The sequence below is a fragment of the Austrofundulus limnaeus genome, unplaced genomic scaffold (genome assembly GCF_001266775.1).
Source record: "Austrofundulus limnaeus strain Quisiro unplaced genomic scaffold, Austrofundulus_limnaeus-1.0 Scaffold33, whole genome shotgun sequence".
Taxonomy (NCBI): domain Eukaryota; kingdom Metazoa; phylum Chordata; class Actinopteri; order Cyprinodontiformes; family Rivulidae; genus Austrofundulus; species Austrofundulus limnaeus.
Window position 1 is genome coordinate 1,316,354 of NW_013952435.1, and position 13,882 is coordinate 1,330,235.

Below are 13,882 nucleotides of genomic sequence, written 5' to 3' on the forward strand. Positions count from 1 at the left end.
ATTCTTCTTAAAGGGCTGTAGTTTTGAAATGGACTTTATGTTTTGAGGAATGTCATTCCATGCTTTAGTATAAACATAGAAGAAAGACCTCTGGCGCATCTGGTGCAATGCATCAACTGTTTTTTATGTTTTTTATGTTTTAACTGTACACTGTCCTGATTAAATAAAATAAATTGAAATTTGAAACCAGCAGTAAGAGATGTTCCTCTCTCGGGACAGAACTTACGTTTTCTCTTGATTGTCGTCTTTTCTTTTTCTGATTGACTCCGGCGTCCGTTCCCTCCGCCAACTCCATCTTTCGTTTGTTCCTCCTGTATGCAGATAAGCTGAACCCTGTGTGTGAAAGAATGTCCGATGAAGTCCTTTTATAGCCACGATAAATGTGAGTCTAATTCTCTAAATCTGATGTTAGAGATGCAGCTGCCAGGAAAAAGACAACGAGGGGATCTACGGATGAGAGGACATGGAGGACAACGACTCGCTGTGGTGACCCCTGAAGAAAAAGACAACAGCCAAAATAAAAAGAAAACTCACGTGTGGCCATTTTCTCTGAAGGACATGGAGGTATTCCATGGCTGACCGCCCAATCATGAGCCCCTCGGCCAACTAGAAAGCTGAAAAAGGAAACTTATTTACCAAAATGGAGACAGTAATAGTATGATAACTGAATATAAAACATGAGAATCACCAGGGTGGTATTCTGCCAGCTGATAGCTTCCCTTTCTGTGCTTCATTCAGCAGACAGTTCGCAACTAAGACAGGGTTCTTAATACCTGAGGGTGAAATAATCAACTTATTTAAGAGACAATAAACATATAATATGTCAAAAAAAATTCAGCCAAATCAATAAGAAATAACAGACTTTAATAGCAGACAGGAAGCATGAAAGCAAAAATTTAGAACTTATATTAATTTAAAAACACATTTGCTGATATCAATGCAAAAAATGTATTGTTTTCCCATTTAGTTTGTCTCTGAAACACAAACACACGCTGTTGTTTACTCTTTTTAAACACATCTTTCTAAATCCTGAGACTTGATTAAACACATATGTTGGCAGATTTCAGTATATCTAAGTGAAACAAATCTACATAAACAAATGATACGGTTGAGATCCGGCAGGCAGGTAATAAAAACAATCTGCCGTCTTTTTGAACTACGTGTTAAATGTTTGCCGTCAACACTTAAACTGCTGTTAGGAATAAATCAAGAGTTCTGGCAGGAAAACGCTGCTGTCGAAAGCTCTGATGGAGCAGGAACAAACTATTTTTGGAGTCGTTAAAAAAAATGTAGCACGTATTTCAACAATTTGCGACGCCAAGTTGCTTAAAGATGGTAAAGAGTAAAACAAAAGACCCAACAGTTTTGTTTCTTGAGCAGGAACTCACCACTGATGGCGCCGACTGCACCAAAATGCAGCGATTTTCCATCCATGATACTCGCATCACATTCAATCTCTCCTGATAAATTAAGGTTGGAGCCCATGCCAGCATTTGTAAAAGGAGAGTCCTGAAAGCAAATGAGACCGGCAGAAGTCAGAGCAAAACAATCCCTGTAATCAAACATACTGTAGGTATGAATAAAGTGAAGCTCTTTTGCACCACGTTGTTTGTAAAGTGGGTTTTACAACATTAGATCTGATTTATAATCATCAAACCTCGAGTTCAACCAGAGCTGCAGTCACCGCTTCCACTGCAGGAGCTCCTGCTCTCAGCTGCTCCACAGCCTAAAAAAAAAACAACAGTTAAAAGAACGTCCAGACCTTAACAATACATGCCAGAAATAATTTAGGAAAAGATGCCACACAACTTTAGTTTGTACCTTACATCCAAGAATTGTTGACATTCTTGCCCGCAGCCCTCAGATAGATTTTTATTTTGGGGAAAAGGTTTGTGCAGCTTTGATATACTATGTATATAAACTGAAACAGCTGGACATTGTTTCAGCCGTAACATTCCCGATGCTATCACCATATATACGTATTAGCTCAGCGCTACACATTCTCCTCTCGTCACTGAGGTCCTCCATCCACATGACAGAGAAGGGAACGCAAAAATTACTCAGCCTGTGACTGAAAATATGGATGGAGGACCTCAGTTTAGCTTGTTTGTTGCGCTAGCACCAAGCTAATACATATAAGGCAATATAGCGTCGGCGCTAGCACAAAGGCTAACAGGCTAAGCTGATGTTCTTCTTCCATGAAGCAGCTCTGTTGTCCTCCATCCATATTTTCAGTTACAGGCTGAGTCATTTCTACCTTCTCCTCCCTGTCAACGCTCTCTGGTTTCATTTAAAAGAGTCGATCATCAGATATTGCCTAAGATTAAACCTTCAGGGTGGATATAGCTCGCTAGCAGCCTCACACCAAGGACCTATCCACGTCATCATTTACCCAGAATGCTTTGTGTGTAAATAAAATGGCTTCGTCCGTGTTAAAAATGTGTTTAAAAATTAAAAAAACTAAACAGCTACAGTATTTTTACAGTCTTTATTTTACAGTTAAAATAAATGTTTATCAAACAAAGCCTAATGATACAACTAAGCAGGGATCCCTTTAAAAAGTACTTACTTTCTGACAGGCTCTTTTGCAAACATGCTTGTACTCCTTGGCCTTAGATTCAGAGTGGTATCCTGCTCCTGAAAGCACAAAATAAAAAAAAGATGTAAAAAAATTCCAAAACAAAAATAATTGATTATTTTAACTTATTAAAACTTTAAATAATTGGGGGTGGGGGGTGGGGTCATGTACCTGCATGGACCAAAACAAACCCTCCAACACATCTTGGCCTTGGACTCCCAGTCGATTCCTGGTTTTTGGACCGGCAGTTTGTCATGAGTGAGGAAGGATGCTGCTCTTCAGCATAACTGGGTAAACTCTCCATAACCACTGCATAACTCGACAAGCCTATCATCGCCTGTCAGACAAGTCGCAAGGAAACCATTTTCAGGGCAAACCTGGAACAGAACAGAAAAACAGTGAAGAACAACACAACAATCTTATTTACTAGTTTTAGTAGAGATAAAAAAACAACTTCTTGTAGCTCTCAGCTCAGAGTCCTGACACAATAAGAATGACTCAATAAGTTTCTGCCCATGTCTGTGTACAAGTGTCCAAGTTTGTAACGTTAGCAAAATGTCTAACAAATCAGTGGACGTTATGATTAACTTTTGGAGTCAATGTGATTCAAGGTGGCGCCCACAGCTAATCTTAGCGGACACAAAAATAAGTCAATTAATTGTAGAAATAATGAGGTAAAAGTTGACGTGGTAGTAGCTGAGAGTCATCTCCTACACACTACTTTGAGCACTGAATGATCTCACAAGATTTGTTTTGAAAAATTATTATTTATTACAATCAACTCTGTCTGTTAGCAAAATATCTCATACACCACAGGCCGGATTTTATTGAAATTTTCTCAAAGTAAGCTTTGGATGTCCACCTAAAACTGATTACATTTTTGAAGTAAACCCAAAATCGAGATGGCGGCTAAGATAAATATGGCTATAACTCGTCAATTTGACTAATTTTAAACTAAAACTTTGCATGACAGTAGCCGAGAGTCATTCATAACACATGCTTTGGTTAATATAAAGTTGTGCTAGAGATGCTAAGCTTGATTAATTAATGTGTAATCAATAGTCAGCTTTTCGGCTCCTTCATTTCGAAAGTAAGAGCTGAAGCATTTATTTATTTATTATTTAATTAGCAACTTTCGCAATAGTGACTTTTATATATAGATCTGGTGTTTTATAACTGTTTAAGAAAAAAAAACCGAGTGAGTTGTTTCAGTTTTAACTAATGTAGTTGTGTTTGCTTTTAGCCAGTTAGCCAACAGCTAACAGCTAACACAACAAAATCATCCCTACTTACAGATCTCCCTCCTCTCATTTCAGCTACAGAACCGCCTTCTGACCGTCACGTTGGCAGACACGAAGTGCGGCTAAGCTTGACATGTTCGACGCAAACTCAAACTTCGTGCCGCACAGTTTCGCCAGGCGCCCGTAGCCAAGTACTGTACCTCCCCGTAGCCGCTAGCTAAAGAACACGGAGTACTTCCTGGTTCAGACCGTCGTTGCTAAGGAAGTCAGACGCTCGTTGCCAAGGAAGTGCGCGCCGCAAACAATGACACACGTGGAGAAAGCGGAACAAAACAAAGCAAAACATTTTTAGATTAAACATTTAAAATATTGTAATGTTATTTCATTTAGTATTTGTGGTTTTTACGGAATTTCTAATTGGTAGATTTTAATGTTTCCTGTTAATTTAAAACCTAAAATTAATTTAGGCTTAATTAATAAAAAAAAAAAAAAAAGAAAGATCCTAAACACAGTCCGAATTAAAGAGTGTTGTATAAAGTAATACGAAGTGATATGCTACTTGAGTAAAAGTACAAGTATCTTACAAAAAACTTACTTTGATAAAAGTTAAAGTCTCCTTCAGGAATATTACTTGAGTAAAATTCTTAAAGAATCTGATATTTTTTGTACTTAAGTATTAGAAGTAAAAGTATTGATTTAAAATGAACAGATTTTGCATAAGGACATTTATTAGGAGGTGACCTTCCCAAAAAATGTAGAAAGGACTGTCATATTAAAATAATTGTTAAATTTAGGATGCACTAGTCCCGCTGTTTCAGTTTATATACATACTGTAAATGTAGCTCTCTGTGATGGACTTGTGATCTGCCCAGGGTGTACCCACCCCTCACACCACTGTGGATATGGGCACCAGTGACCTCCGTGACCCTGAAAGGAATTAGTGGGTAATTAATAATTGATGGATCCTTGCTGTGTTCAGATGCTGTTTTTAGTCAAGGAGGGTTAGAAAATGGGTGTGAAGCGTGTATTCACAGTTATTTGTGTAGCCTATTAGGGGAAAATATTATTTAATGTATTATGTTCATGTTTTGTTTTATACATCTGTTTTGTTGCTTCATCGTGGACAAAACATAAAATGAATTTCAGAACATCCAGGAACAGGGGTACCTTCTTAATATTATTTTCCACTATTCTCCAGATCAAAAAGACAAATCTGACTTTTTATTTGTGATTTATGCCATTAAATGCATCCACTGAATAAATATTGAATCTCTTAATGCAATCTGTAAAAATACCACAAAACTTAACAAAAAGCTTTAGCTTTTTCTTGTTAAAACTAAACTGTTTCATTTTAATTTTGAACATAAACCCTATCAGTTTCCTTTTTATGACACTCTTGGAACACAGCCTTTTTCTATTTTCTTTAAAAAAAGACTTTATCTAACCTCAAAGATGTAAAAAAAGTGAAAGAGGACCTTCTTTTTTTCCTGGTATCTCCATTTCTCTCCCACCAAGAAATGTAAGAGCCCCCGCTTCTATCATAATGTGCAGTGTTTGCTTTGGATCAAGTCAACAGAGATGAAAGAGGGCTGTTGACCAATTAATGTAAAGAGAGGCCTGAGACTGGGCTGCAGAGGGCCCAGGAGGGCCAGCAGGCCTTCAGGGGGTGGCGTTAGTATTGCATACCATCAAATCTCTGTGGAAACTTCTTCAAGCTGTTATTAACGGTGTGCAGAGGGAAGCTGCTGGTTCTTCCAGTTTTATTTGATGTGCTCGACCACACAGGCAGGAGATGAGAAACATCTCTGTTTGGCCAAGTTGTAAAATATATACAAAATTAAATGCATCTTAAACAAAAGGACTAGAATTTAGTGAAAAAAATGCATTTTGTTGCCACTTTTCAGACCAGGGATTTCCAGTCGTGGTTCTTGAGGGCCGCTTTCCTAGACTTGTTTCTCTGCTTCAGCACACCTGATTCAGTGAAGGAATTACCTCTTCAGGTTCTGCAGAAGCCTGTCAATCACTCAGTGATTCAGTATACTGTATGTCGTGAACGACTCTCAGTTCGTATCACATCAAACAAAATTGCAGCCATTTTTATGCCTCTGCACTTTTCCTTGACCACATGCAGAAAAGTGCAGGTTGAGTTTAAAGTGCCTGGGACGTCAACTTTTTAAAATAAATATGAATGCATTCTTGGAAAGATAACACCGATAACATGTTGCAAAAATATTTTATACCGCTGAGACGAAGAGTTGATGAGATGTTCGCATGGGAAGTAACAGGAAGTGATGTCAAAGGGGAATGTCTGAATGTAAATGGAGAATCGCTACAATGGCCAACAACAGACTGCAGAGAATAATCTGTTTTCTTTAGATCATTTTGAGTCACTGTCAGAGAGATGAAGAAGAGTCAGAGTTCAAAATATACAGTATTGTTTTAATAAACAAAAACCAGAGTTTCCCATCTTAAAGAGTTCCCCTTTGATGTCACTTCCTGTTTCATTTTGGCTGAGCCTAATTCAAAAGCAAATATGCCAGTTATGTGACAAAATAGGCAAAATCATGTGTTTTATGTCAAGTTTCTTCAATATGAAGATGTTTTCTTTGACTTTTTGTATCTGAAGGACATGCACGTCACAGCTTTTTAATGTAGAATATTCTGTTTAAAAATCTGACAGGTTGAGGATGTTAACTTTTGTAGGAGCAGCTCTGGGAATTGTTGCACAATAAAAAGAGAGCGTTTCGCCTTTTGTCCTGTTTTTAGAACAAAAGCTGTGGAGCCCCAGCACCAACATTCTGACTCGTCCTTTGTTCAAAACACAAAGGAATTAAAACGTAAACTCCAGCCGTAAAACACAGATTGGGCTCCGTGAAAGACGCAAAGTGTCAGATCTCCTCTGCATGAGCGTATAAATCCCAAACCCAGCATGCATGCTTTGTACATCCAAACATCAATCCGCACTAAATCCACTGAACTCGGGTTCACCCGGCGATGAAGAAGAAATTCCCGCTGCTCGGAGCAGGAGGAGAGCAGGCACGCTCTGCTGCAAGGAGACACGCTGGATGGGGGATTTTATTAAATGAAGTAAAATAAACATGGGGAGTAGTTGTTACATATTTTGCCAACGCTGGAACCCACAAGAATCCTAAAGGGAAAGAATCCTCACAGTGCGGTGCTTTTTTAATACAACCTCAAACCCATTCTGGAGATGTAGACAAAACAAAACAAACCACTTCATTCACAGGAGGACATCACTGGACTCACCAAGCAAAAGGTGCAGAAACATAGACTAGAAACAAGTTTGAATTATGAATGAAACTCTTAAAGCTAATGAACCTGTGGAAACCATAACAGCTTTGTCTTTTTTTACACAAAGTTACACAAACGTAGTGATTTGCAGATAGGTGCCAGATTAAGGCACAAAAATATCAAGTTCATGAGTATTTTTGGGCTATTTTTGGTTGAGAATATGAGTCGCTTTTCTCATCTGTAGAACAGATGAGCGTGATGTGCCACAGGACGAATGTTTAAATTGAGATGGATGGATAAAATACCACACTGTTGTGTTTTCACGGTCTGAGAAATGACAGCATGCAGGGATTATATAACACAAAAATCACTTTTATCCATGAAGACAATAAAACAAAAACTATAGCACTACTTTGCAAGAGTGCAGATTGTCTGTCACTTTGCGTGTAGAAGTTTTAACACAGTTAGTGCTCAGTGGAAGTGTTGTCTGAGAAAGCCTTATTTACCCACATTAGAATCTCAATTTTATTCACTATTCAATAATTATTACATTTATTTAGCATAAATTTTTTTTATTAATTAACATGTTTCAAACCCTGTATCATACCCCCCCAAAAAAATTAAAAAAAAATCATCAAACTACTTGCCACAAAGTAAATCAAACTCTCTTAAAATCTCTAAAATAACATTATTATAAATTAGATTTTAAGATAATGATCAAAAGACAGATTTCACTTCATGATTCATAATGATTTAAAACATTTATTAGAATTATTACTATTTTTATTGAGTTTTTTCTCACCTTCTCTCCAGCTTTCTAAGGCTCCACTAGCGCCCCCTGGTGGCCACTTTAAAACCACTGCCAGAGGGCGTACAAAAAGTAAGGGAATTTGTGTTTGACAGGTTATTTCTTTGCTTCTTGCCAATCAATCATTGAAAAGCTTGTAATTTTCCCTTTTAAATGGTGCCACATTTGTAAGGATCATGCATTTGTGAGATGAATAGAGCTGAATCTGTCAAACCTTCTCTACCAAACAGCTTATTTTGCTGTTGACTCTTGTTTTGAGCTTCTGCCGCCAGGTGCTGCCAGTCAGGCACCAATAATAAGATTTATTGCCAAGAAGTATTGTTACAACAAAGAAATAATCTAACAAACACTAATTTAGTTTTGTATATTTGACTTTGTAAGAAATGGGACGCTTTCAGAGAAAACAAATTAAATATGAACACATGGATGTTGACATTAGGACCCACAAAATTACTCAGTTTTATAGTTTTAATTCCAAAAGCCCATTTTAAGTGACAGATAATCACAGATAATTATTGTTTTTTTTGCTCAGAGAAGTGAAAGACACGTATACGGAGCCAGCAGGCAGTGTTTTTAGCAAAGTGACTTGTAGGTGCAGCCGCTGCCTTAATCTCCTTGTAACCATGACAATAACAACAGCCTACGCAATCTCACACAAATAGATCCTCCTCTGGTCCTGGACTACAGATTACTCTGCCTGCGATGGGATGAGCCGCTTCATTATTTGTTCTTTTGTTTCTCTGATGGACTCATTTCTACAGGAACCTGTTAAAACAAAAATCAGATCATTAAAGACTGGCTGCTGCAGAACTGTTTTACATCATACTACATCAGAACAACAACAGAACAGAGAGAAAGTGCATTTTATTGTGAAAATGCATGAACAACAGGAGCTGAATGGTTGCTGAAATTAGCCGAACCTGAGCTGATAAAGCTAAAAGAAGCAGAACAAAAAGCTAAAAGGAATGAAAAACACTAAAACAGTAGCTAAAAGTAGTAAAATGTTAGCTATAAAGCTAAAAAAAGACAAACAAAAAGCTAAACACTAACCAAAATAAAAAACAAACAAACTCAGAAGTTGAATACAGTAAATGTAGTACAATGCGAGCTAGAAAAAAAGGCTAAAAGAAGCAGAACAAAAGCTAAAAGGAACAAAAAAAAACAAACAAACAAAAAAAAAACAAACAAATAAAAACCTCAGAATAGAAAAACAGTGGCTAAAAGTAGTAAAATCTTAGCTATGAAGCTAAAAAAGGTGAACAAAAAGCTAAACACTAACCAAAATTAAAAACAAACTTAGAAGCAGAATACCATAGCTAAAAGTGGTAAAAGTCTAGCTAAAAGCTAAACATAACAAAACAGCAGCTGAAAGCTTAACGCAAAAGACTAAAAGCTAAAAGTAGCATGGATCATAGAACCATGAAGCTGGATTTTAAAAAGAATGTTTACAAAACTGAAGAGAGCTCACCATTTTTCTAAATAAAGTTAAACATGATGAAAAGTATAAAAGTTACAAAAACCAGAAGTAAAAATAAGTTATAAAAGAGGACTGACATGAGGGTTTTGTGCTTTCAATTATATTCCAGGGATGTGATAACTTGGTTAGATTTTGCTTCAGCTGCTTAAAACAATGTAAGGTTGACATCTAGTGGTTTCAATGAACAACACGACTTCTGCTTCACTCAAATATCAAGTTTTGTTGTTTTTAATTTAAAACAATAAGCTCTGAATAAATTAAAAGAAAAAGACGACTTTAGGTAAGTGTGTAAATAAACAAAACATTTTGTAAACCCACTTTAAATTTTAACATTTTCAATCTAAGCTTCATCACACTGATTTTGTATTATTTAAAATATTTCCTCGTGTTAACAATAGGTAATTCTACTCAAACCTGCATGTATTTCAGTATAAAATTTAAATGGGGGCAGAAAAACAAATGTTCCTCTCTGGAAGTGTTTGTGGAGCAGATGGGTTTTGGAGCGATGCTGACACAACAGATGACAGACGGTGGTCTCTGGAACCAGACTCTGACTCACTGCTCTGGCCTGGTCTAACCTGGGGGATCCAGCTCCCTGCCCCGCAGATGGACCATAAATCTATACCTGTTAACATTAATCATCGCTTAACAACAATGACGTTTAATATTCTCTGGTGAAACAAGCACAACTAAAACCTTTATGTTAAGCTTTTCGTTTTTACAATGTAGACAAAAATCTGACTTTTTTCTTTGTTTATATTGCTTGTGTTTTCATTTTTATTAGTCTTTATGCCATTTTACTACCTCTCTTCAGTCAGTGTTTGCTTCTGTCGGCCCGCCACAGCTGCAGCACTTCACCTCATCATATGCAGCCTGTTCAGTTTGTTGGTTTGTTTCTGTTTTCAGTCGAGCATTACTGGTTTGCATTCCGCCTCCAGTTCTCCCTGGGCGTTCTTGTCTCTTTGCGCCTTCCTGAGTTTGTACGCTTTGCCTTATAATAAAGTAAGTTGATAGATCTGCATCATTTGGTCTGAAACCTCCTGATAAAATTGTGACAAACTCTAAAAAAAACACTAACTATTAAATGTCACACTAACTTTTGAACTGCCTAAAACCTTTGCAATAATAATAATAATAATAATAATAATTTGTTACATATGTTCTGGTTTTCAGGAAGGTATGACCTAAAAATGCCAACACAAAGAAAACACCACAAAACAAAAGCAAATTAAGTACATATATCCTGATAACAAGTTCAAAACTATTCATCAAAATTTGTGTCTCACTTCTAGGACATGCACAGAATGCACTAAACAATCTTCAATGAACTTCAATATACTGTATTTTAGGTCATTAAAACAAAAAAGTAACACTTAACATTATGATTTATGAATAATAATAACAAAAATGAAAATAAAACAAAAAACTTACTTGTTTTGAGGTTTTAAAAATAAATTTCAACAAACTTTCACTTCTAAATGAAATCTGTTTGCAGAGTGAAGCCAGGGTAGGTTGTTCCACACTTTGCGTGAACGTTCCATGACTGACACACCGGGAGGACCAATCAGACGCCGACGTCGCCGTTCACGAGAGCCAATCAAAAGGCGCGGACGCGTACAGTGATTTCTACAGCCCAGTCAAGCTAGTTTGAGCGGCCTGAGCTCCATAGAAATTTGACAGCTTCACAGGTGAGACGACCGTCCAGAGGCTGTTTCACTTTACGTTTCTGGATTTATTTTCTCCTCGGGACTCTCCTTGCTGTGAGCCTGGGGTTGTCACATTCAAAAAGCGACCCTTCTCCGAAGTCTTTTTCCTCCGGCAGCATGAGCAAGAAGAAAAAGGACTGGAAGACTGAAAAAGGTAAGGGTTGTTTTTGGTGGGGGTGAATAAGGGGATAAATCCATGGGCATACCCAGCAGGAATCCTAACTACACAGGAATATTGACAGACACTTTGTCTGTTTCCTGCTCGTAGCTTGGATAACTTATTTTCTAGGCTGTGTTCTGCAACCTGAACCGGGTCTGGGTAGATGTTACTGTTGCACCTCACCGCTATTAAACGGTGGACGTTGGCAACAACACAATAATATTCAATATTGAATCGCTTCGTGACTGTTCAGCTCACATGTTAGATGCTCGGAGTTGTCTCCACTATCTTTTTTGTATTTGTCTGTTTGTCACTAACATATATTTCCTGTTTTTCTACCTGTGTGCACCTGTGCTTTATGATGGCTCCATTCATTCTCCTGCAACCTCCTTGTCTAACTCTCACTCACTCGACATGTTTGATAAAATAATAAATTTTATACATTTTTAAGTGAGATTATCAGACAAACACTGATGTTTTTGCTTCCTGAGACGCAGAAATTGGACCTGTTGACTTATTAAAGCAGTTATAGGATGCTTTTGTCTTATTCTAACACGTTCAAGACCTTTTTGCACAGAAGCTTTTTATTACCAGGTGTAACTAATTAGCCATTAATTAGCTGTTACTGTACTGAGCCTCTGCAGCTGTGCTTGTTGTTAATGAGTTATCATTGGATTTTAAACTAATCAACTGAGAATAAATATTTATTGCACTTGTAGTCTTTTTTTTCTCAGACTTATCTGTTGTTTTCTTCTGTGCAGTGTTGTATAAAGTACCTCATAGTGATACTTGAGTAAAAGTACAAGTATCTTATCATAAAAATACTTTGGTAAAAGTTAAAGTCTTCTCTAAAAATATAACTTGAGTAAATGTCTTAAAGTATCTGATATTTTTTGTACTTATCAAAAGTAAATTTCTGACACAAAATCTACTTAAGTATTAAAAGTAAAAGTACTAAGTAAAAGTGAGCAGTTAGATTTTCCAAAATGACATTTATTGGAGGTGACTTCTCCAAAAAATATTTTTTCTAACGTCGTGCAGCTGTGATGGGTTGTGTACAAGCTAATAGGGTATCAGAATGGTATATATTTATACTTCTCATCCAACTACAACTAAATTCACTCTATCCAGGAGATGCAATTTATCAGGAAAGTATTTTTTTAAAAGTAATAACTGTTCGGAATAAAATAGGAGTAACGACTTTCTGCTTTTTACATTTTTAAAAAAATGTAGTGAGTAGAAAGTACAGATAATTGTGTAAAAATGTAATGAGTAAAAGTAAAAAGTACACTGAAAAATAATTACTCAAGTAAAGTACAGATAACCAAAATTTCTACTTAAGTACAGTAACAAAATATTTGTACTTAGTTACTTTACAACGCTGCTTCCGTGCATAAACATGACATTAAATCAGTTTATGATCTGATTTATGGTTTTGCAACTGTTTTGATTAGTTCCAGAGAGGGACATGGATCAACAGATCTGGATCTTGTCTTCAGTAATGAGGGCGTTGCTTCGGTCGGTCTTGGTGAAGGAACAGTTGAGTTGAAAAGGAACGCTCTCTACATTCCAGCCCTCGCCTGTTTGGTCTGAATCGTGACCAAAAGAACGAGATCCTGGATACAAACAGCTGAAATAACGCTGCGTTCCAGTTGCGGCGGAACTCGAAATTGTAAAGTCGGACTGATGTTGGTTTCGAGTTGAAAGTGCTCCAGCTTGTCAGAGCGTCGGGGGAAAAAAAGCTTTTGGATTTGTTACTCTGACAGAATAATAATAACGCATAAAGCAATAGCACTTGATAAAGCTGGGCGATAATTCAATAAAGAGAAATCGCGATCAATAGAAAACACGTCCGATATAATATCAATAATTTCACTTGTTATTAACGACTAACGATTGATAACTTTCTGATAAAATAAGCTAGCCTAGGACCTTTCAGCTAAACAACACCTGGAAAGCTAAGATTCTCCTTCAAAATAAAAGCTTCAAGCTGTTAATAGACAACCAATTACCACAAAAATAAATAAAATAAAAAAACCGCTCGCACTTTATTTTGAAATGTGTAAACTGGTTTTTATTTTTCTCCCTCCTGTCAACACATTAGAGCGATAGAGCACTAGCTTGCTGGATCGGTCTGCTGCCGTAGGGTTAATATGAAATTAATTCTTGATTGACGTACTGTAAAAAGCCCCAACTTATAGTTCTGACTTTTCTCATAATTTGGCCAAAGAGGAAAACAAAACAATGCTGTTGACGAGTAGACAAGGGCAAGCGCAGGTGCTAATCTCAGTGTCAACTAAAGCTGTCTGCCTCAGTTTCTGGGGCCATCTCCTCAGTTAGCAGTGCCGGCCTATCATTAATCAGATCAAAAGCTGGCTTAGGAATAGATATAGCCTCCTGCTACAAGGATGTAACAACCACTGGTTGCACAATAGTCTTAACTTTGGCCCTCATACCGCCTCAAACAGCGGGTAAAATAAGTATTGACCACATCAACATTTTTCTCAGTAAATATATTACTAGAGGTGCTAATGACATGAAATTTTCACCAGATGTCGGTAACAACCCAAGTGATCCATACACAAAGAAATCAAACATACATGTCCAGAAATGAAGTTATTTGTAATAATGTGGAATGGCACAGGGGAAAAGTTTTGAAC

The 13,882-nt window shown here is 37.0% G+C and overlaps 2 protein-coding genes across 7 annotated transcripts in view; one reads left to right on the top strand and one right to left on the bottom strand.

Moving 5' to 3' along the window:
* tasp1 (taspase, threonine aspartase, 1) overlaps positions 1 to 4,038 on the bottom strand; it is a 27,826-nt gene extending 23,788 nt beyond the window's left edge. Inside the window, exons 1-8 of the mRNA XM_014005957.1 lie at positions 3,872 to 4,038; positions 2,750 to 2,955; positions 2,570 to 2,637; positions 1,658 to 1,726; positions 1,389 to 1,509; positions 689 to 773; positions 535 to 614; positions 227 to 333 (exon numbers count right to left, since the gene is read on the bottom strand). Coding sequence (XP_013861411.1) covers positions 227 to 333; positions 535 to 614; positions 689 to 773; positions 1,389 to 1,509; positions 1,658 to 1,726; positions 2,570 to 2,637; positions 2,750 to 2,912 — 693 coding nt within the window. The 5' untranslated portion in view covers positions 2,913 to 2,955; positions 3,872 to 4,038. The remainder of the gene's footprint in view (positions 1 to 226; positions 334 to 534; positions 615 to 688; positions 774 to 1,388; positions 1,510 to 1,657; positions 1,727 to 2,569; positions 2,638 to 2,749; positions 2,956 to 3,871) is intronic.
* Positions 4,039 to 10,968: 6,930 nt separating this feature from the next.
* Positions 10,969 to 13,882, top strand: part of macrod2 (mono-ADP ribosylhydrolase 2) — a gene marked incomplete in the record, with an annotated part of 450,891 nt that continues 447,977 nt past the window's right edge. For 2 of the 6 annotated variants that reach the window (XM_014005961.1, XM_014005960.1), the window contains 1 exon segment: positions 10,969 to 11,216. In XM_014005961.1, the coding sequence (XP_013861415.1) occupies positions 11,180 to 11,216 (37 nt within the window). 6 annotated transcript variants of the gene reach the window in all.